Source organism: Schistocerca piceifrons, chromosome 2 (assembly GCF_021461385.2).
Source record: "Schistocerca piceifrons isolate TAMUIC-IGC-003096 chromosome 2, iqSchPice1.1, whole genome shotgun sequence".
In the NCBI taxonomy this organism is placed as follows: Eukaryota; Metazoa; Arthropoda; class Insecta; order Orthoptera; family Acrididae; genus Schistocerca; species Schistocerca piceifrons.
In genome coordinates, this window is record NC_060139.1 from 253,272,688 (window position 1) to 253,295,764 (window position 23,077).

Sequence of the window (23,077 nt, forward strand, 5' to 3'; positions counted from 1 at the left end):
TCCTCAGTCAACTATTTACAAGGTCGAAATTAGAATTATATATTAATACCTACAGCTGCTGACAGGTGTTGATATATATCAACAAGGACAGGTGAAAATGTGTGCCCCGACCGGGACTCGAACCCGGGATCTTTTGCTTACATGGCAGATGCTCTATCCATCTGAGCCACCGAGGGCACAGAGGATAGTATGACTACAGGGACTATCTCGCGCATGCCTCCCGCGAGACCCGCATTATCCCCTTATATGTCCACACACTACATTTGTAGTGTCCCTACCCAACATACTCATTACTCGTGGAATTACCAACTCCTGTAAGAGTTCAGGTAATATGTGTGCATCTGCACAGAAGAGGGAGGTCATGGCCGGTATGCCAGAAATATATACTTATATGGATATGGTGTCTGTTCTTTTGGACATGTCAACATATCAATGCCCAACAGCAGCTGAAGGCATTAATATATAATTCTAATTTCATTCTAGACAGCTGCAGGTCATCAATGGTGTGTGTTCTATTGGACATGTCCAAAAGAGCACACACCATATCCATATAAGTATATTTACAAGGTCTGTTCAACAAATTCTGGAACTTTGTCCACAAAAGTTTTCAACACATACTTTTTACTTGTGCATGGTCACCTTCGAAATACTCTCCTGCACAATGCTGGATCACACAAAGTGACATCTGTAAATTTTCTTTTATCTCATCTATCATTGCAAGTATTCGTCCTTTCAATGGGTTTTCGAATTTGGAAATAAAAATATGTCCACAGGGGTCAGGTCTGGAGAGTATGGAGGATGAGGCAGCACAGTGATTTTGTTTTTAGTGCAATACTCACAAACCAATAGGGGTTAATGTGCGGATGTGGTATTGTGATGCAAGAGCCATGAATTTTCTCACCACTTTCCTTCTCACATTTTCTCCCAGGCATAGCAACAAATCCCAATAGTACCATCAATTAACAGTTTGTCTGTGTGGAATGAATTTGTGATGAACTAATCCTGCAAAGCCAAAGAAAACTATCAGCATGGCTTTGGTATTTGACCTGACCTGATGAGCTTGTTTGGTCTTGGAGAACCTTTCCCAACCCTTTGTGAAGATTAAGCCATGGTCTCAATATCATAACCAAAGACCCATGTCTCATCACAAGTTGTGATTCTCTTAAGGAACACCTTGTTCTCATTTGCACAAATTGCGAAGAGAAGGTCTTTCTGGTCTTGACTCATAAGTTTTGGACGAGCATGCCTACAACACAATACATTCCAAGATGCTGTGTCAGGATTTCCTGGCATGATCCAACTGAAATGTTACATTTTTATGCAATCTCTCAGAGAGTCAATCTTTGATTGGCACACACAATTTTGTTGACATTCCTGACATGGCCATCATGAGCAGACGTCAAAGGGTGTCTTGAATGAGGATTATCATTAACTCCCATCTGCCCATTTTTAAACTATGTGAACGATTTGTAACATTGAGTACAGCTTAAGCACTTATCAGCGTAGGCTTGCTGCATCATTTGGTTTGTTTCCTTAGAATACAATCAAGGAATTTCTTCTATTTCCTCTTTATAAATGTTGCTTTTACACATTTGATATACACCCTTTTATACCCTACTGATTCTTTCTACAACAGAGGATCAGAAAGTAATGCACAATAATTTTTCCCCCCTGGTATCGCAGCTGGAATGTTGAAATTTCATGATGATATTGTTTGAAATTAATGGTAGAGAGGGTATTTTGTTTTCATGTGCAGCTCTAGCGAGAGAAGCCTGAACTATGAGACAAACATGTGCACACGTTACTGTCATCAGCTTGTGAATAGCAGTGAAGTATAGTTAAATATTTGTGGGGTAAATGGGTTCCAAAAGGGCCATGTAAACCTTAGTGATTTGCCGTGCTCTTTCTTTTTTCTTTTTTCATAACATAATGATTAGTAAACCTATGCTACTGCACATCTTGAGTTTTTGCTATTTTGCAAATGAAAAAGAAACAAAAGTCTTTCAAGTTTGACAAGCTTCAGACAGTTATGACTTAGAGCAGACTTTTGTAGTGTAATGTGTACTTGATTTTAAATTTTTATAGTCACCACCTTTTGTACTATAGTCAATTTTAGTGCTAAATAATGACTGTCATTTTTAGTGTGAAACTTTTTTTAGGCATAGAAGTAAGGGTAAGTGTACTAAAGTAGGGTATTTTATCTGATTTTTTCCATGTATTGTGACAGAGGAGAACCACCTCCAAGGGAAATGACAGCAGTGCATTTTCTTACTAACTGCCACTTGGAACTGTTGAAGGTGTGGACAACGTGATGAGAAAAGTGTAAAAGCTCACAGAAAAAATGAAAGTGTTGTGAAAACATTGAGCAAGTGAAATTTTTTGTGTAAAAATGAACTGCAATGTGCAGTTTTATTTAACTTTTTTGCTACCCACGAGGATTAATTTTTTGTTAAGCAAGACAGGACTTTTATACAGTGATATGTATTTTAAAATGTAATCTTTGTTATCCAAAAAGGACATCACTTATGATGAAGATGCCTTATTGTGGATATTTTGTGCAAATGTACAATACATTGTATGTAAATATTTTGTACGGAGATTTTCATTTGGCCAATTCATATAATTTTGAAAGAAATGTATGTACTGTAGTTTTTATAGTATTTCTTATGTAATATTTTTTGTGTGTAGATTTTTAACCCACTGTATGGCGTCACTTGCGGTCATTGACTCACCCAGTTAGCTATTTCAATATCTGTCTGGTCAATCCAATGAGGGGGTGATGTGAGAAAGCAAGCTGGGGTATTTTTCTTCCCCTCTTGTTTTGCCGTCTGCCTCCTTAAATTCGTTTTTTTCACTTTTAACTAATTACCATTAACATATGTGAATATAACCTGCATTTTCATAAAAGAGAAAGGTTGGCCCTCAGTTTTAAAGAATATAACAACTCCTATATCATTGTATATGATAAATGGATGCTCAATAAATAATAATAATAATAATAATAATAATAATAATAATCTAATTTTGTGCTTAGTTTTATGTATGTAATTGATTTTCTAATTTATTTTGACTGTCCCTAGTTAGTATCTTTTGTTACAGGGTGACATCAGTAATTGTTTCATAACTTAAATTCTATTGTTTATGTATAAACAAATATAAATTCTATATAAAAACAAAGATGAGGTGACTTACCAAACAAAAGCGCTGGCAGGTCGATAGACACACAAACAAACACAAACACACACACAAAATTCAAGCTTTCGCAACAAACTGTTGCCTCATCAGAAAAGAGGGAAGGAGAGGGGAAGACGAAAGGAAGTGGGTTTTAAGGGAGAGGGTAAGGAGTCATTCCAATCCCGGGAGCGGAAAGACTTACCTTAGGGGGAAAAAAGGACAGGTATACACTCGCACACACGCACATATCCATCCACACATACAGACACAAGCAGACATATTTAAATATGTCTGCTTGTGTCTGTATGTGTGGATGGATATGTGCGTGTGTGCGAGTGTATACCTGTCCTTTTTTCCCCCTAAGGTAAGTCTTTCCGCTCCCGGGATTGGAATGACTCCTTACCCTCTCCCTTAAAACCCACTTCCTTTCGTCTTCCCCTCTCCTTCCCTCTTTCCTGATGAGGCAACAGTTTGTTGCGAAAGCTTGAATTTTGTGTGTGTGTTTGTGTTTGTTTGTGTGTCTATCGACCTGCCAGCGCTTTTGTTTGGTAAGTCACCTCATCTTTGTTTTTATATATAATTTTTCCCACGTGGAATGTTTCCTTCCATTATACAAATATAAATTCTGTACTAATTACGAGCATTTGGAGGAATAACTAATAGTATTCTTAAAGGATCTATTTGGCTTTATTCGAAAACATGTTAGAAAAGCCAACCCTTAATTAATTCCAAAGTAATTAACAGTTCCGTGAAAAGTATTATTTGCGTAACCATATATGTTAATTTCATGATTTAAACAAATAATTTGGATTAACTCTCATAGCAGAAGAAACTGTTAAAAAGACAGAATTTTCTGATGTATTCAGTTAATTTAATGAGTTAAGCTTTAATGGTAATTTCAGTAAAGTAAACACCAAATAATGTGAAGTTTCAGTACCTATTATTCTGAGGATATACAAAGGCCCAATTTTTGGTCCCGAGACGGCTAATCCATGGCCAGATTTCAGACAAGAAACCGGTGATGGTTAGAACAACAACAATGCTTCAACTTAACTGTGAAATAAGTGTTACACAATTAGGCTCTGTGTTAAAACAATGACAGTGTCTGCTCCATACATTCCTTTTTATTCTTTAAGAAATGTGAACTATGTGGTTAGGCTTTTACTGCTCGTAGATGTTCAACAGTAAACTATTGTAGCAGTATGTGCATGTTCACCTGAAACCTGTTAATGAGACCTATCGAAAGTTAAACAGTAGTGCACTGGCCATATAACTGTGTATTATTGGGGGATTATGAACAGTGAAAGTAAACTACTGTGAAATGGAACTGTGGACCTGTTGGCTACATTATTTAAAGTAGTCAGTGTAGTACTTCCACATCCCATTTTTCAGGCAGTATCACAATGCAGTATGTCGACACCGAGGACAACAAACAACAAAATAAAGAAGGTGAACTGTCACACAACTAGCTCCACAGATGATAAAGAGATTGAAGAAAGCTATGATGATATAAAATAAATTATTCAGATGGCTGAGGGAGAAGAAAATGTAATAGTGATTGGGGACTGGAATTCAATAGTAGGACAAGGAAGAGAAGGAAAAATAGTATGTGAATATGAGCTAGGGGAAAAGAGTGAAAGATGAAACTACGTAGTAGAATTTTGCACCAAGCATAAGTCAATCATCGCTGCAACTTGGCTTAAGAATCTTGAAAGGCTGTTTTATATATGGAAGAGACCTGAAGACACCAAAAGGTTTCAGATTGATTATATAATCATAAAGCAGAGATTCTGGAACCAGCTTTTAAATAGTAAAACATATCCAGGGGCAGATGTGAACTCTGACCACAATTTACCGGTTATGAACTGCAGATTAAAACTGAAGAAACTGCAAAAAGTTGGAAATTTAAGGAGATGGGACCTGGATAAACTGAAAGAACCAGAGGTTGTACAGAGTTTCAGGGAGAGCATAATGGAACAATTGACAGGAATGGGGGAAATAAATACAGTAGAAGAAGAATGGGTAGCTTTGAGGGATGAAATAGTGAAGGCAGCAGAGGATCAAATAGGTAAAAAGACGAGGGCTAGTAGAAAACCTTGGGTAACAGAAGAAAAGATGAATTTAATTGATGAAAGGAGAAAATATAAAAATGCAGTAAGTGAAGCAGGCAAAAAGGAATACAAACGTCTCAAAAATGAGATCGACAGGAAGTCCAAAATGGCTAAGCAGGGATGGCTAGAGGACAAATGTAAGGATGTAGAGGTAAGATAGGTACCAGGGGTAAGACAGATACTGCCTACAGGAAAATTAAAGAGACCTTTGGAGCAAAGAGAACCACTTGTATGAATATCAAGAGCTCAGATGGAAACCCAGTTGTAAGCAAAGAAGGGAAAGCAGAAGGGTGGAAGGAGTATATAGAGGGCCTATACAAGGGCGAAGCACTTGAGGACTATATTGTGGAAATGGAAGAGGATGTAGATGAAGATGAAATGGGAGATACGATATTGGGTGAAGAGTTCAACAGAGCACTGAAAGACCTGAGTCGAAACAAGGCCCCCGGAGTAGACAACATTCCATTAGAACTACTGACAGCCTTGGGAGAGCCAGTCCTGACAAAAGTCTACCATCTGGTGAGCAAGATGTATGAGACAGGCGAAATACCCTCAGACTTCAAGAAGAATATAATAATCCCAATCCCAAAGAAAGCAGGTGTTGACAGATGTGAAAATTATCGAACTATCAGTTTAATAAGTCACAGCTGCAAAATACTAACGTGAATTCTTTACAGACGAATGGAAAAACTGATAGAAGCCAACCTCGGGGAAGATCAGTTTGGATTCCGTAGAAATGTTGGAACATGTGAGGCAATACTGACCCTACGACTTATCCTAGAAGAAAGATTAAGGAAAGGCAAACCTACATTTCTAGCATTTGTAGACTTAGAGAAAGCTTTTGACAATGTTGATTGGAATACTCTCTTTCAAATTCTGAGGGTGGCAGGTGTAAAATACAGAGAGCGAAAGGCTATTTACAATTTGTACAGAAAGCAGATGGCAGTTATAAGAGTCGAGTGGTATGAAAGGGAAGCAGTGGTTGGGAAGGGAGTGAGACAGGGTTGTAGCTTATCCCTGATATTCAATCTGTAAATTGAGCAAGCAGTAAAGGAAACAAAAGGAAAATTTGGAGTAGGAATTAAAGTCCAGAGAGAAGAAATAAAAACTTTGAGGTCTGCCGATGACATTTTAATTCTCTTAGAGGCAGCAAATGACTTGGGAGAGCAGTTGAATGGAATGGATAGGATCTTGAATGGGAGATATAAGATGAACATCAACAAAAGGAAAACAAGGATAAGAGAATGTAGTCGAATTAAACCAGGTTATGTTGAGGGAATTAGATTAGGAAATGAGACATGGCTGAGTTTTACATGAGTAATGGCTGAATTTTGCTATTTGGGCAGCAAAATAATTGATTATGGTCAAAGTAGACTGGATATAAAATGTAGACTGCCGACAGCAAGGAAAGCATTTCAGAAGAAGAGAAATTTGTTACCATCAAGTATATTTTTAAGGGTCAGGAAGTCTTTTCTGAAAATATTTGTAAGGTGGTGTAGCCATGTATGGAAGTGGACTGAAGACTGAAGACCACAATGTAATTTTTTAATTATTTTTGATAAGGTTACTTAAATTGGGCAAAATGACATTTTATGAAGGTTTCTGTTGTATCAGTTTGCTCAACAAATCAACAGTTAACCTCACTATTTCAAATGTTTGCACCTGATGTTTATTACATATTGTGCAGAACAATGACTTTCATTGTTCCATTCTTTTAAAACATTGAAAGAAGTAAAAGTATAAACAAAAAGACCAACCAGCTTTAAAAGGTGGAACAAAAGTTACGACTACATACTTTTACATTCTCTCTCCATCACACTCTGATGTGTGATTCAACAATTAGCAGCCATTAACACCTGTGCATTAATACCTGTACACTCCTGCTGATATTATAGCTAATTTTATTGTTAAGTAGTGGAAACAGCTGATTATATTAACATTTTGATATATTTTTATATTTATTGCACATAGCCTGTACCAAAATTTGCAAAGCAATATGGGTTTGCTTTATGTTCATAAACAAGTTATTATTGGCTCAAGTGTTATCATTCTTTTATTGAAAACATTGTACACTAATAAGGTAAACTGATAAAATTTGTTTAATACATAATTTAGGTTTTATTTAGTGACAGAATTGTCATTGTGGTCAATGATATGTTACTACATATTATATCATACAAACATATACACTTGTAGTGTTGCTCTTCAGTATGGCACTTACAGTAATGGACCACATGACTAATGATGGTGAGCATGGCGGCTATGGTGATTCCTGACAGGCCGGGATCTCCTTCTGTTGGCCCCAGATGTGCTGACGGGCAGAGGGAAGAGCCTATCCCACAGCCGCATGCGCTCTTGGTAGTACAGGCCTTGCCTCATCTGCAGCTCCGAGCCAATCTCTAGGTATGCTGGCTTTGAGAGGTTAAGTGTTTTCCACTCTACATTTATGACGTCAGTCTTCTCTGGAGTTGGGTTCCTATAACATTTGGTGTAAAGATTGGCTATAAATTCAATCACATACTTTTCCATCACCACTGCTAGGATCTAACCACTTATTAAACTTGAGACAATATTGTGAAAAGGATAGATTACTGCTCACCGTACAGCAGAGATTCTGAGTTGCAGATAGGCCCCACAAAAAGACTGCCAAACAAGTAAGCTTTCGGCCAAAAAGGCCTTCATCAGAATTCACACACACACACACACACACACACACACACACACACACACACACAGGCAGACCCAACTCTTCACAAAAATTCTTGCCGGAGACAGTCGCCATGTGTGTGCAAGTTGCATTTGGTTGTGTGTGTGTGTGTGTGTGTGTGTGTGTGTGTGTGTGTGTGTGTGTGTTGTTTAATTCCAATGAAGGTCTTTTTGGTGGAAAGCTTATTTGTTTGACAGTCTTTTTGTTGTGCCTATCTGTGACTCAGCATCTCTGCTATATAGTGAGCATAATCTATACTTTTCATAATATTGGTATTATTCCATCCCGGATTTTCCATTGTTTGATTTCATTTATGAAACTTAAGTTATTTTCACTGTTAGTAAACACCAATGGAAAAATCTAAACTAGTTATGATGCCAATTAATATCCTGAGCAAATGAGTTCAAGGTCCTTCTGAGTCCTATTCAGTTTTATCTTTCATCTAAATTCTGACAACCACTGTAAAGTGCAAGGCAGGGAGTATTTTTCATTGTACTAGTCTTTAACATGGATCTTATGATTTTTTTTGGCCCAGAAACTGTTCACAAGAAAGTGGATGGGGAAAATAACTTAAAACAATATTTATTTCAGCCAGCAGCTTCCTACACATTCTCAGGGCAGGAAATGCAGTACAACAAGCTTTTAATTCATAAATCAAATCTATAACGGGTAAACCTCAGACATCATGAAGAATGTAAGAGAGCATTTGGGGAAGGTAAACTTGCCAAATAGAGTCAACTACCACGAAAATCAGTGTAAACAATGCTATCCTTGGATGATTTAGGTTTGCACAAGGGAGGTGTCCATTGGGTGCCTCCTAGTTCAATCAGACCATTGTGACTGTTAAAAATTGTTCTACTGAATATAAATGTCATATACATCTACTATGAACAAGCAAATATGCTATTTCAGAATTTTGGTTTTGGTTTCTGCTTCCAACTATTGGGACTGGTTTCTAAGAGAAATTATCTGGATTACATTCCCATGTAGCATTATTAACTAGGAAAGAGAGTTTCACTTAAAGTCTCCCCTTACTCAGCTGAAACAAAAGGTGATTGTTAGTGCTTAATATCTCTACCATTTTGGAGGTAATTATCTCACACTGGCTGGTAGTGATAGTGTTTACTCTGTGTACCTTCTCTTCCTGCAAGCTCTCCCATACAAATAGTCACAGTCCTTCAGATCTAACCTAGCTTATTGAGAGAATTCCTTCTGAAATAAGGTAAAATATTTTGTGTGGAGAACAACTTGCTTCTTTTTAGTTTGATGTGATTTGGCTGAAAATGACCATGTTCTAGAACAGGCTGCCCTGATCTCTTGGGTAGGATGTCCCTCATTTCAGGGCACAATGACATGTAATTGCGCCCTGAAATGAGAGACACCCTACCCAAGATACTTCCAACCCCTCCTAAAGTGGTGTTGTGTTTCCCACTCAACCTCCACAATACCCTAGTCCATTCCTATGCCACTCCCAATCTCAACCCCATGTCACAGGGATGATATCCCTGTGGAAGACCCAGATGGAAAACCTGTCCTGTCACAGGTTTATTCTACACCATCAAGGGCTGGGCTACATGTGAAAGCAACCATGTCATTTACCAGCTCTGCTGAAATCACTGTACAGTTTTTATATTAGTGCAACTACCAACCAGCTGTCCACAAGGATGAAAGGCCACCGGCTAACTGTGGCCAAGAGCAAAACACACTACCCTGTAGCACAGCATGCAGCTGAACATAACACATTTGATTTCAATGGTTGCTTCACTACCTGAGCCATCTGGATCCGTTCCTCCATCATCTGCTTTTCTGCACTGTGCAGATGGGAGTTATCCTTACAACACATTCTCTGCTCCTGTAATTATCCTGGCCTCAACCTATGGCAACATAATGTACCCACATCCTCCAGCTGGTGCTGGTGGAGAAGTGGTTAGTGAGTTGGTCTCTCATACCCAAATCCCCAGGCTTAGACCCAGACTTCACTCTTAAACACGCATAACATGGCACGATATAGAAAAAATAATCTCTCCAAGCAAACTTTGGAGGTAGGCTGTATTTAGTGCACTCCCAATGAAATTTATATCTGAAATTTTGTGCCCAAATTGTTATTGGTGGATCACAAATGCTGAAGTAAAATTGATGAGAAATATATTACTGTAGCTCCACATAGTGGCCAAGGGCCAGTAAACATTTTATTATTGTTTCTTGACTTAATATAACTCTAATATTTCGTTAATTATTTATTGCTCTGCAGTTCTTTTTTATATTTAAATATCAAAAATTGTTACTAAATTAAGTTCTGATGCTTTACAACTATTGTACTCAGTTTACTCAACATATTACGGAGGGGAGGGGGTTGTAAAAATGAGTAGTGTGTTGACAGGGAAATGGAGTGCTGCAAATATAATTATTTACTAGGGCACTAGTTCTGTGGGTCACTATCATTGTCTTTTCTGTACTTACATGTGGTGTTTGCTCTCTTCTAAACTCCACAGAGTACTCTATTCATGGAGTGCCAATTCACTTCCAAAAACTGTATAGAAACTGTCAGAGATTCAGTTGGTTCTTTGGACCTCATTTAGTATTAATAGTTTTAACTGTTCATCCAGCAGTTATCAGGAATACATATAATCTCAACCACAATGTTGCTTAACAATTCTAGTTACACGGAGTAAGTCTTCATAAGATATGATACCCATTTCGATTGTCCCTTCCCCCTCCTCCCATACACAAAATGCTCCTTGGCCCACTGGCTGATAGACCCCTACATTTGAAATTGCCTATCTCACATATAACAATGTATTTTTTTAATGTGTCACCTCACCTTTCATGCATTGTTTCTTTCACAATGGATGCATTTTTAGGGTTCTGTACTTCAATCAGTAAAAACAGAACCCTTTAGGACGACTTTCTTCTCTATCTGTCTGTCTGTTAAGACCTGTTTTCCTGAGGAATGAGTAGAAACCAAGCATAAATATGGACAATGCAATTCTGCCAACCCAAAGTTGTGATGAAGTGTTCATTGAAACAACATGAAATGACTTCCAGACTGTAAACTCCAATAGTAAACTATTTATGCTTTCAGACAACCATGGTTGTGGTCTTGCAAATAAAGTAATAGAAAAAAGTAATATAAATGTGCGAGATATAGGGAAACTAGGAGCTCCAATTTGTGAAAGTAAAAAGATGATTGCATCTACAGAGGTAAAGAATCTACACCATAGAGACTTTGTCATACTTCTGAGAGGTTCTAACGACATATACAAAACCAAAATGGCAAGTGCTACCCATGATCTTAAACAGTGTCTGGAAACTCTCACACATACAAATGTCATAATTGTGAATATTCCACACTGCCATGATCTTGTGAGACAGTTGTCTGTTAATACAAAGATACAAAGGGCCAATAATCAATCTGCTAAAATCTTCAGCCATTTTAAAAATGTGAAATGTGTTGACATGAGTAATATAGGATGTAGATTCCACACACAACACTGAATACACCTGGAAGGCTTGGGTAAAGAATATTGGCCAAACATGACAACTAAGGAAATAATAGAACACCAATATAACTTCAAAACCAAATTGATAGACACAACACCATCACAAGACCAAACAGGAACAACAAAAACACCTAAAAAAAAGTAGAAGTGAAAGACCCACCAGCGGCAGAAAATCATGCAAAAAATTATGAGGATTGAGCAGAAAGAACATTGGATAGTGAGGTGAATACAAGAAAACTATAGCTCTTCATCACCCAAATGATTTCTTAGATAAAAACGAAGGAAACAAGAAGCCTCCAAGGCTCAGTGTTTCTCAGTTCTCCAACAGAATATCCAGTCCATAAGAAATAAAAGTGCAACAGCTACAAGTGGAACTGCAGACTATTGATAGTTCACTTGTTTGCATAACAGAAGATTGGTGCAGGGGATCAGAAATTACAAAAGTAGCTCTAAGCACATATAATAAGTCTGTTCAAAAAATTCTCGAACATTTGTAATTTTGCACCAATGCGTTGGAGCGAAATGCGGCTGACATTCCTGGACACACGTGTGTTTAATGTGTAATTACCAGAAGTTTCGTTGTTGTATGTCTGTTAGTTATTGTTCAGTAATATGTTGAGTACAATGATGTGTGATACAGTCTGCAAATTTTGAGATGGCAGAGTTAAAGGAGCAGCATGTCTCCACTAAATTTTGCATGAAATTCAATTACAGAGACACACCAAATGATGTAGAAAGCCTATGGTGAGTGCTTAATCCATGCTCAGTGTTACAAATGACTCACATGATTTAAAAATGGCCAGATGGAACTTAAAGGTGACCCTCGTTCAAGATGCTCTTCGACATCTACCGATGATGCTCATGTCAGGAATGTCAACAAAATTGTATGTGTCAAATGAAGACTGACCGTTTGAGAGATTGCAGAAGAAGGTAACATTTTAATTGGATCATGTCATGAAATCCTAAAACTGCATCTTGGAATGCAGCATGTTGCTGCCAAGTTTGTCCCATGGCTCACGAGTCAAGACCAGAAGGAACTTCACACAGCAATCTGTAAAGAGCTTTTGCATTGTGCAAATGAGAAGGAGATGTTCCTTGAGACAATCATAACTGGTGATAAGACAAGGGTCTACCATTATGATGTTGAGACCAAGATTTTACCTTCACAATGGGTTTGGAAAGGTTCTCCAAGACCAAAAAAAGCTCTTCAGGCCAGGAAAAATGTAAAGCCATGTTGATAGTTTTCTTTGATTTTGAAGGATTAGTTCATCAAAAATTCATGCCACAGGGACAAATTGTTATCAATGGTAATATCGGGATGTGCTGGAATGCCTGTGAGAAAATGTGAGAAGGAAACGGGCTGAAATGTGGAGAGACAACTCATCGTCACTGTTGGTGCATGACTATTGCACAAAAAATGATGTCATTGTCTGCCTCATCGTCTTTACTCTACAGATCTGGCCCTTGTGGACTTTTTTTATTTCCAAAGTTGAAAACCTTCCACCACACACCGTCAGGTGGCTTGCGAAGTATGGATGTAGATGTAGAAAGGATGAAGATTTGCAATGATACATGAGATAAAAGAAAATCTACAAATTGTGCATCACGCAATCCAGCAAGAGGCATGCCAAGACTGCTTCCAGAAGTAGAAACGGTGTTGAGAGTGGTGCATCAATTGTGGAGGAGAGTATTTCAAAGGAGACCATGCACAATAAGTAAAAGGTAAGAATAGAAAAATTTTGTGGGTCAAAGTTCTGGAATTTTTTGAACAGATCTTGTAATCTAGCATGCCATTATAGGAGAACCTCTATAAGAGGTGGTGGATCACATATGAATGTAAAGGAAGGGATTCTGTATAAAGTTAGCAATGACATTATTTCATTATGTGAAGAAAAACATATAGAAGTATCAGCTACAGAGATGAGAAAGCCACATATGTTACAAAGACTTACTGCACTACATATTTACCATTCTCCCAGTGGTGACATGGATTAGTTTTGCTGTTAATGTATCTATGTATAAGACATGGTTAATCATCCTAATGGCAAAATTCTGATTTGTGGAGATTTAAACATCAACACATTAAAGCCATATGGGTTGTGCAACACATTTTAGGACGTCATGTACAGCTATAGAATATCACCATTGATTAACACAGCCGCAAGGGTGACTGAGCATTCAGCATCAATCATTGTCCATATACTAACTGACTTGGAGAAAGAAAATTGTGTTGTTGTAGGTAACCTGGGCCTTTCAGATCATTCCAGTCACTTCTTAAAACATAGCAAGCACAAAGGTTGAATTTACCATGCAAATGAACAATGAAACATGAGAAGAAGTATACATGGAAATAGTAGAGGTAGGAAGTTTTCAATGTTTCTATGGAAATTTAGGTTGGAAGAAGTGTTCTCATAAGTACTGTGAGTCACTAAAACACAAAAAAGGTAACTGGGTGACCAAATGGATAAGGAAATCCTCTGCAACACCCAAACACTTCAGCAGCATAAAAAAAAACAACCAAAATGATACTGCATACCATATATCGAAAAGTTTTAGTTACAACAAAAAGTTCTAAAATGTTAAAATTATATAAAAGACAAAAAGCAATATAAAAGCTGCCTGGTATGTCACCAAACAGAAGACAAAACAGGTAAACATACAATTACAGCAAAATAGTACCACAATACATGATCTCGAAAAAACTGCACACTTCGCAATCAAAATTTCAGGAACCCAGTTACCAAGCTACACAACAAATTTGACAAAATACAGCCTATACAAACACTGAACTATGTTCCAAACACAATGCTGCTGCAAGCCACCACTTCAGAGGAAATAAGCTTTGTTTTTCGGAACCTAAAAACTAAAACCTCAATAGGTACGGATGAAATGCCTGTGTGGTTGCTGAAGGACTGTATAGAGAGTATAAAAGACCCTTCACTCCACATTGTAAATGAATCATTCACCACAGGTTGCTTCCCAAAGGCTCTAAAGTATGCAAAGATCATGCCCCTGCATAAAAATTATAGGCCCACCTCTTTACTGTCATCATTTTCAAAAGTAAGGAAACCCATAATGAAAATTAGACTCTTGGGGTACCTAAAAAGCACAATCTTTTGTGTACAGAACAGTTTGGGTTCAGGTCTGGTAAAAGCACACAAACAGCTAAAGCTCATTTTACAAATGTTGTTCAGGAAGCTCTATACAAAGGAAATCATATAACATGTATCTTCTTTGACTTCAGCAAAGCCTTTAATATAGTAGGCAACACATTTGTGTTAAATATACTGAAAGCTCTAGGTATAAGAGGGGTAGCAAATAAGTGGGTTCACTCATACCTAAACAACAGAGAGCAATGGGTAGAGGTCTGACAAACAAACTCCATTCATATCATAAAACGCCTTTCTGACCCAGAATACAGTAATATTGGAGTCTCCCAAGGAAGTATGCTTGACCTAACACTCTTCTTGGTATATAGCAATGATTTTCCTCAGAGTGTCAAACACAGTGAAACAGTATTGCATGCTGATGACAGTAACATACTGATCAGTGAAGCATCACCAAATATACTAGAGAACAAAGCTAAAGATACATTCATATATGTATGCAGATGGGTAGACAACAACAAATTAACTTTATATGTTAAAAAAAGCAACAACAGTTTTAGTATTCACATAAGCAGAAAACCCAAAAATAGCTTGTTAAAAGTGAAAGATTAACTCATAGAATACGTATCATAAACAAAATTTGTGGAGATACATGTTGACGCACAACTTAAATGGGACTGAGCATTTTACTGCCCTTTGGAAATGAATAGCTTCATCATGCTTTGCACTTAGAATAGTAAATTCTGTGTGTGGTAGCTCATGCACCAGAACAACATATTTTGTGTATGTTCATTCTATGATGAGTTATGGGATACTGTTCTTGGGAACAAATGATCAGAACAGACAAACAATCTTTAAGCTACAAGAAAGGGCTGTACAAATTATGACAAATAGTACCAAGAGAACTCATTGCACTGAGTTGTTTAAATCTATGGGGATCCTGACTGTTCCATGCGAGTACATATTGCAAACAGTGATCCACATTAAAAAAGACAGTGATTAGTACCCAATGAACAGGTCTCTACATGAACATGATACCACATCCAGCCTTCACCCACCTCTCAATAGAAAAAACAAAAACCCAAAATAGTGTGCTACATAATGGAATTAAACAATACAATAAACTACCACAAGAGATCAAAGATAAAAGTGAAATACATGCCTTCAGGAATAACCCAAAAAATTATCTGTTGAAAGAGTGTTTTTATAACATAGGGCTTACCTAAAAATGATGTGTAGATTCTGTTGACAATTGTGCTAATGATTAATTACTACAAATAAGAGGCATTTTACAACATGTTCAATAAAACAGTGAAATACAATGTCCAAATGGGTAACTCAATAAGGCAAGTAATGTAAGTATCTATTTATGTATGTAATTGTCTATATTTATATGTCTCTGTGTCTGTATTTTATGTATTTATGTGTTGAAAACATTCACACAATTTATATTGCCTGTAAACGGATAAATAAATAAAATGCTGTCAAGTTGAAATTTATGTGAAATACTAGGGTTTATGGTCCCTTGGTGGTGTAAAAATATTTAAGCTTCTAAATGAATGCAATCAAAAGATATTGTCATTTATGTCACATATTTTCATACTCACAAACACACTCTTCAGAACCAATAGATACACTATCTACATACATAATTAAGTTTGCACAGAACTCTCAGAGTGCAAGTCCTATTCACACTTGTCCTGTTTTTTGTCTTGAGTTCTCCACTGTTTTTTTATTTCTCTGTTTTAACACGTTCTTCAGAAATTTCTCCATTTTTTAAGAACTAAATGTGACATCTCCTGTTGTTTTTTATATAGTTACATTATTGATTTTTCAACATAGTACTGGATGATATTTTACTAAATTTTATATAGAAATAGTCAAAGCTGCAAGATTAATTTTTTATTTAATTGATGACTAGTTTTGGGTTACCTGAACTCATTTTCAAATCATCCAAATAAACAAAACAATATTTTCTGAAACAGGATATAAACTATGTCAAGATTGTACACACACTTGTAAGAAAGTCAGGTTTAACTATGAACAGAGACAGTGGCCTCTTAGGGTCATTTGAGGGGAACAGATTATGTGCCAGATCTAGGTTTTATCCATTCCTGTTCTTGTATTCCTTTCTCATTCATAAAAACACTAAATTGATACTACACTGCAGAGCAATTATCAAACTCTCTCACATTACAAATACCCAATCACAAGCAATTGAATTATAGGCACCTATGTACTAGCATACATCACTCGGGTTTGTCCTGATTAAGACAGAAGTACAAGTACACCATGGCATGGATTTCCCAGTACAATGAGAGAATTAGGGGTGTCAACCTGATGCATGGCCATCCAGTCATCATCAAAAACTGAATGAATTTGATTGGAACTGGGTCTGAGCCCACACATATCACAAAGCGATATCTCTATGTCAGGCAGTACATGGAAGGGTATGGAGGAGGGAGGGGGGGGGGGGGTGAAGTAGCATCCACAAACCATTCTAGCTTAATTTGGAAACATGTGTTAGTGCATTGTTTACCGAAGGTAGTGATCAACTGTGAAGTACTACAATCAAAGAAACAGATGTACATTATCAGACAGTTTGTTCCTGAATGTTCACTGTGGCATATCAGGGGCCCCATTCCATGCTAAGTATGCATCTTTCACACGAGAGTACAATAACACTCTTCCTGAACATTGACCTGTTGGTGACCAAGATGTACTGCTACATGAAGTTTTCAGCAAATTCCTACCCAGTCACTGGCGTGTGTCAGTGTGTATCAGATGACCTATTTCAATTCTTTGAGCATCCTAGTCTAGTGTTCCTGTGTCCACACCAATGTATGTGACCTTTGACATATACTGAGCAGACATACATGCATCAGGTGGCAACTACTGTGTCTCATACTGAGGAGGTAGTTTTGGATGGTATGGGCACTGGCCATTGTAGCAGTCCAGCATTGAAATGGCAAGAGGTTTACTGAACTGCACGCCATCTATCTGCTGTTACAGTTGATAATATTTCACAGTAGCCTCTGCCATTAACATGCTGTTTCCCACTGTGACTGAAATTGGGAGTGCTAGTTTTCCATGAGTCCAACACCCACATCTGCTCAAGCTTGTCCCTTACATCAGGCTGCAAAGAGTGTGCACATTGTGCATGTAACTGTCATACTGACAGTCGGTACAAGACCTGGTGACATCTTAATTATGGGACAAGCAAACTATAAGTTAACTTATTTTGCCCACTTTCACTCAATATGTGTTATGCCAGATGTTTCTGTGAAAATTTACATCAAGGAAGAATTTAATAATCCCTAATGTTAAGAAACATGTAGTAATGGTGATATATGTCATCTATTCATGATTCTCTTGTATAGGGCTGAGAATATTGAATATTGCCTCACAGTGTATGGTACTTATTCACTTATCAGGCTTGTTTTGAAAAATCATATGCAGCTCACAAACAGAAGTAACTATTACAGATACAATACAAGGTAAGAAAGGAGTTGACATTGCCCAATACTCAGTCTAAGTGGGATGCAGATAGAAGTGTGATATGCAGATACAAAACACTGTGATGCTTCACACTGACAAGAAAAATATTGACTTTGTAAAATATTGAGTATATCATATGAAACTATCATATTGTACATCAAACAGGCTCATGGAGAAACTAATTAACTAACTGATGTGCTTTTCATCAGGAAAGGTACTTACTAAAATTTATATCTTTGAATGGATAAACTTACCCAATTTTGATGAAATTTGTCCACATTTTTGTCATTCTTTTCACTGTTGTGTATTCAGGATCAGTTTTAATGAATTCTGGGAATCTTGCTGAGATGTAGAATAAATAAATGAGATCATCATGGTGTGAAACGCCTATGAGAGAAAAACAAACAAAGCATGAGTTATAAACTGCATCTTAATAAAATATACATATATTTTCTTTCCAACAAACATAAAAAAATTTATAACTCATCTTTTAATGTACAGAAATGTGCGTGCCTTTTTAGTTGGTGACACATAGAGAGAGGTCTCTTATATGTAACATTACATCACAATGAGCATGTTAGACTGAGATTCAAGTGTGTGGTGTTTAAAGGGGAGGGGGAGTGGGGGGACAAAAAGAAAGAAAGAAAGACTGTTCTCAGAAACAAGTGAGACAGAAATTGCAGTAGTAATAAATCACAAAGAAGATGGGGATGGTATTTCCAGGATAAATGTATTGCCATCAGTGAACAACAGCTTACACTGTGATGCCATTCCAGCCAACAGAATCAAAAGCAGATTGAATGGACTATCAGGATGGAACATGAAATAACTTCAATGAGTGGTTCACTCTTATGGTATAAATAAATAAATGTGAAGAAGTAAGCTTGGGCTTAAGTGAAATGAAGCACACAATAATCATGAAAATAAATCTCAGATTGGACCATAGGCTGTATTTGCTCTGGGTAAAATCAAGTGAAATTGTTCATCCATAAGTAATTAAATACTTACATTCTGGCTGAGTTTGTTAGTAGAAGGATAATAAAATTGTTGATGACTTGAGAGGAAGAAATTGAGGTGTGATTCAATTTATATCCCACAAAGAGGATGATCAAACAAATAAAATGATGAATTCCTGAAGAAGCCAAAAGAGAATACAGACTGTGGAAATTGAATTGAACAAACAATTTTAATGTGCAGTTTGTCTCACAAGGAGTGGGATACTAATCCACAATGACACTGCATAGGATGAAAGAGAAATACAGAAAGAGTACATTTACCATGTCTGTGTATAATAAAAGAAAGAGCAAACAAGCTCTATGGTTCAACATTTAATCATTTCAAAAAGGTAACAATCATTGACATTCCAGCCCAAGATGCTGGAGCTGGTGGTCATGTGTGCATGAAGTATGCTTGCTTGAGAGAGAGAGAAAGAGAGAGAGAGTCTTTACTGATGAAGGTTGTGGCCAAAGGCTATATGTGAGTGTCTTTCAATTGCGCCTGTCTGCAACTTGACGTATCTTTTCCTACATTGTTAAAGCTGTAACAGTGACTGACATTAAAAATATGTTGGTCTGTAGCTACACCACAACTGTGCCCCACAGTAAACTTGTCATTGTAACACAGTTTGCCACACAAGGCATGGTCAACACCTAAATGGCTTAGGAAATCACTTCTAAGCAAAACACTACTTGAGGTTGTAAAAAAATAAAAAAATAAAAATAAAATAAGAAGTAAAAAATAAAACAGATTTAGGCGTGCAAATAAAACGATATATAGGCTTCAGTTTAAAGAGTCAGTACATGAAAGCTTCCAGCAGTGACCAAGCCTAACACATGTTGGATCCGGTCACAACAATTTGCAGTGAGAAGTAAAGAAAATGCAGTAGAAGAAGCAATAAGTATTCTCCCCATACCAAAAATGATTTGAAGTAAGCTTAATAAATTACAGTACTGGTCAGATAAAATTAACTGCAGCATACTATGTATTAATGAGCACTGGCTGCAAAACTAAGAAATAGACCATATGGCTACATTTTACCCTAAATTATTGTAGAACTAATATTGCACATGGTGGTGGGGCAATTTACATATAAGAAAATCTAAATTTGCAGCATTCAGTAATAAACTTAGGCAAGCATTACACTGAAGGTGCATTTGAGGCAGCAGCTATAATACTGCAAACACAAAAAATTATCATTGCGTCTGCATACTAAATTCCAACTTCTGATGAGGAAGTTCTAATAGATAAACTGAATACATTAATCAAACAGTTCACTAAACACAAAAACCACAAAAAATTTTATTGCATAAGACTTCAACATAGATGTAAGAGAAAGTAGAAGAAATGTAAACGGCATGATTAGCTGTCTAAAATCACTAAACTGCTACTGTATAAATGAAAATCCTATTAGGTTAGATGTATGCTTTGACAACATAATTAGTAATGTATATAGGTGTCAACTAGAATAAGGTGTGATTAAGTTGCAATTATCTAACCATGATGGGATATGCATCAGAATAGGCAGTATGAAACCTGAGAGCACTAAACAGTTAGTCACATATAGAATATTAATTGAGAGCAATACTGAGCAATTGATACATGAACTGAAGGTAATACATTGGTAGAATATACTGCATAAAATAAAAAAAATCTTGTTGAGGAGGGTTTCTCTATGTTTTTATCTAGAATTAAAAATGCAATACATAGGTACTACCTGCTTGTCACAAAAAGTGCCCCCCAGAAACAACAGAAACTTCAGCACTCTAACAAGTGGTACACCCCAAAACTTGAGCAAATAAAGATACAGCTATTTATGCACAAAAATAATAGTGGTCAAAGGGAGGAAGCCAGGCAACACCATATTACCCTTAAGAAGCCGTACAAATATGAAGTAAAATCAGTTAAATGTAAAATAAATGACTAATATATATCACAGACCCAAAAAACTGTTGTCAAGCAGCCTGGAATATTATAAAAAGTGAGATCAATATGGGCAAAGGGAAAACCACAGTCCCAATAGATTGCAATGCCTTTAATGAATACTTTATAAACTCTACCTGGTCCCATTCTTCATTTACTACAAATAATTCTATTAACTGTTCAGCTTCTATATCTCTGCATAAGCAACCAAAAAGTTCTGGTGAAAAATCACCTCAAATAACATCTTCAGATCTATAAATAAATTTAAAAACTTAAAAACTCAAAAACAAAGGCTTACTATAGGCTTGTTAACAGTGTTATTAAATACATAGCTTTTGCAATCATGATGCCCCCAACATATCTTGCAAATTGTATTCTTGATGAAGGTGTGTTCCCCGAATGTGTGAAAATGACAGTTACACTGCCATTTTATAACAAAGGTGAAACAGAAATGCCAAACAATTATAGACCCATATTAATACCATAGATTCCATTAAATCAAAAGTCATTGAAAACAGTATACATATGAAAGTTTACAATTTTGAAAGCACACTGCAGGTTGCGCTTGCATGAGTGTGTGTGTGCGCCCATGTGTATGTGTGTCTACTGCTGACAAAGGCCTTAATAGCTGAAAGCTATGATTGCGTAAATCTTTTTATTGTGCCTATCGCGGCTCAGCATCTCCACTATATGGTGAGTGGCAACTTTCCTTCTCTCGTATTGTGACAGTAATAAGTGTGTTACAGAGGTGTAACTACGCTGTCATATGGCCTACAAACCTATGAGACAATCCAACCCTCAAGGACAGAACAAGAAAATCTGTTGAACCTACACCTGAGAAAGCAATATGGCTGTAGACTTCGTGCATCAATTTCTACCTTGTTATTGCTATGAGGATTATATGTGGCTTTCACTCATCCATTCATATCATTCATTCATATACTGTGTCCCTAGATCACATTGTGAAAAAGAATCTTCAGGGATGTGGAATGCACCAACCTATACTCTAACAGACAGAAGCAACCATTGCTTGCTACTTCTGCAAATATGCTAACAAAATGTTGAAAGTAGTGCTAATCTGCACAGAGTGATCATTATGGCAATTACTTTTATATTAGTTATATATGTACTTTAGGAGAAAAGCAGCTATTTTGAAAAAAATCACTGCTCATTCTCCTGAGAAGTACTCTGGAGTACAGTTCCAGAACAGAGATCAGACTGGTCTGAAGCGAAGAGTTACAGTTCACCATTCCTATTCATCAACATAAGGGATTACATTTTAAAAGCAGCAAAAAGAAAGGCTCCATCATATAGAGCTAATGAATCCATTGATGATGTTTCGATATGAGATGAGACACAAGTGGTTGTACTAGATAATCTAGACCTATGGCAAGAAAAAATTATGGCTATGGGTCTCAAAAATAGCAAGCCCAAGAAAATCGGTCTAGCATTGAATAGAAATTTTCCTATACACCACCTATGAATCTGAGATTAAAAATGAGATCAAGGCTAACTTCCATTGTTTAGGTAATATTGTCTCCTTCGATAACACCATACTCCAAGAGATTGGTAACAGACTATAAAAAGCCTCCAAACTCTAAAATATGGAACCATGTCAGATACTCTGGGATAGAACAGTTCCATATGTTTCCAAGATCACCTACACAAAACATTTTGTACCTATGTGTGGAGTGGACCAGCTAGGTGGCATTCCCTTTTTATTCCCTACAAAAGATAAGATGGATAACATAATGACTGAAGATATCTGAGAACATCTATGAATGGAAAAAATCCTGTTGGAGATTCTTGAAGAAAAACAACTACAGTGGTATGCTCCCACCCCCATACAAAAGATCTTTTGTGTATTCTTTGATCAGAATGTTGGAAAAGATCAAGGGGCAAAATCTTGTGATGGTGGGGAAAAGTAGACCTTTAAGAACATCAGAACTAAAGATGCCAACTGGAATCAGTTGAGAATGTGGACTATTACCACAGAAAATAAATAAAGTGCAGCTCTTTGCTCAATGATCCAAAACAAAGCCACTAGAAAAAGTACAAAAA

General features: G+C 36.9%; 1 protein-coding gene and 1 non-coding gene across 2 annotated transcripts in view; both read right to left on the reverse strand.

Annotated features, from left to right (window-relative positions):
* Window positions 1-102: 102 nt before the first annotated feature.
* On the reverse strand, window positions 103-177 carry Trnat-ugu. Its single transcript has one exon. It is a non-coding gene; the product is annotated as a tRNA-Thr (tRNA).
* Window positions 178-7,320: 7,143 nt separating this feature from the next.
* The window catches only part of LOC124776866 (esterase E4-like), a 101,390-nt gene continuing 85,633 nt past the window's right edge, over window positions 7,321-23,077 (reverse strand). Inside the window, exons 9-10 of the mRNA XM_047252044.1 lie at window positions 18,352-18,484; window positions 7,321-7,761 (exon numbers count right to left, since the gene is read on the reverse strand). Coding sequence (XP_047108000.1) covers window positions 7,524-7,761; window positions 18,352-18,484 — 371 coding nt within the window. The 3' untranslated portion in view covers window positions 7,321-7,523. The remainder of the gene's footprint in view (window positions 7,762-18,351; window positions 18,485-23,077) is intronic.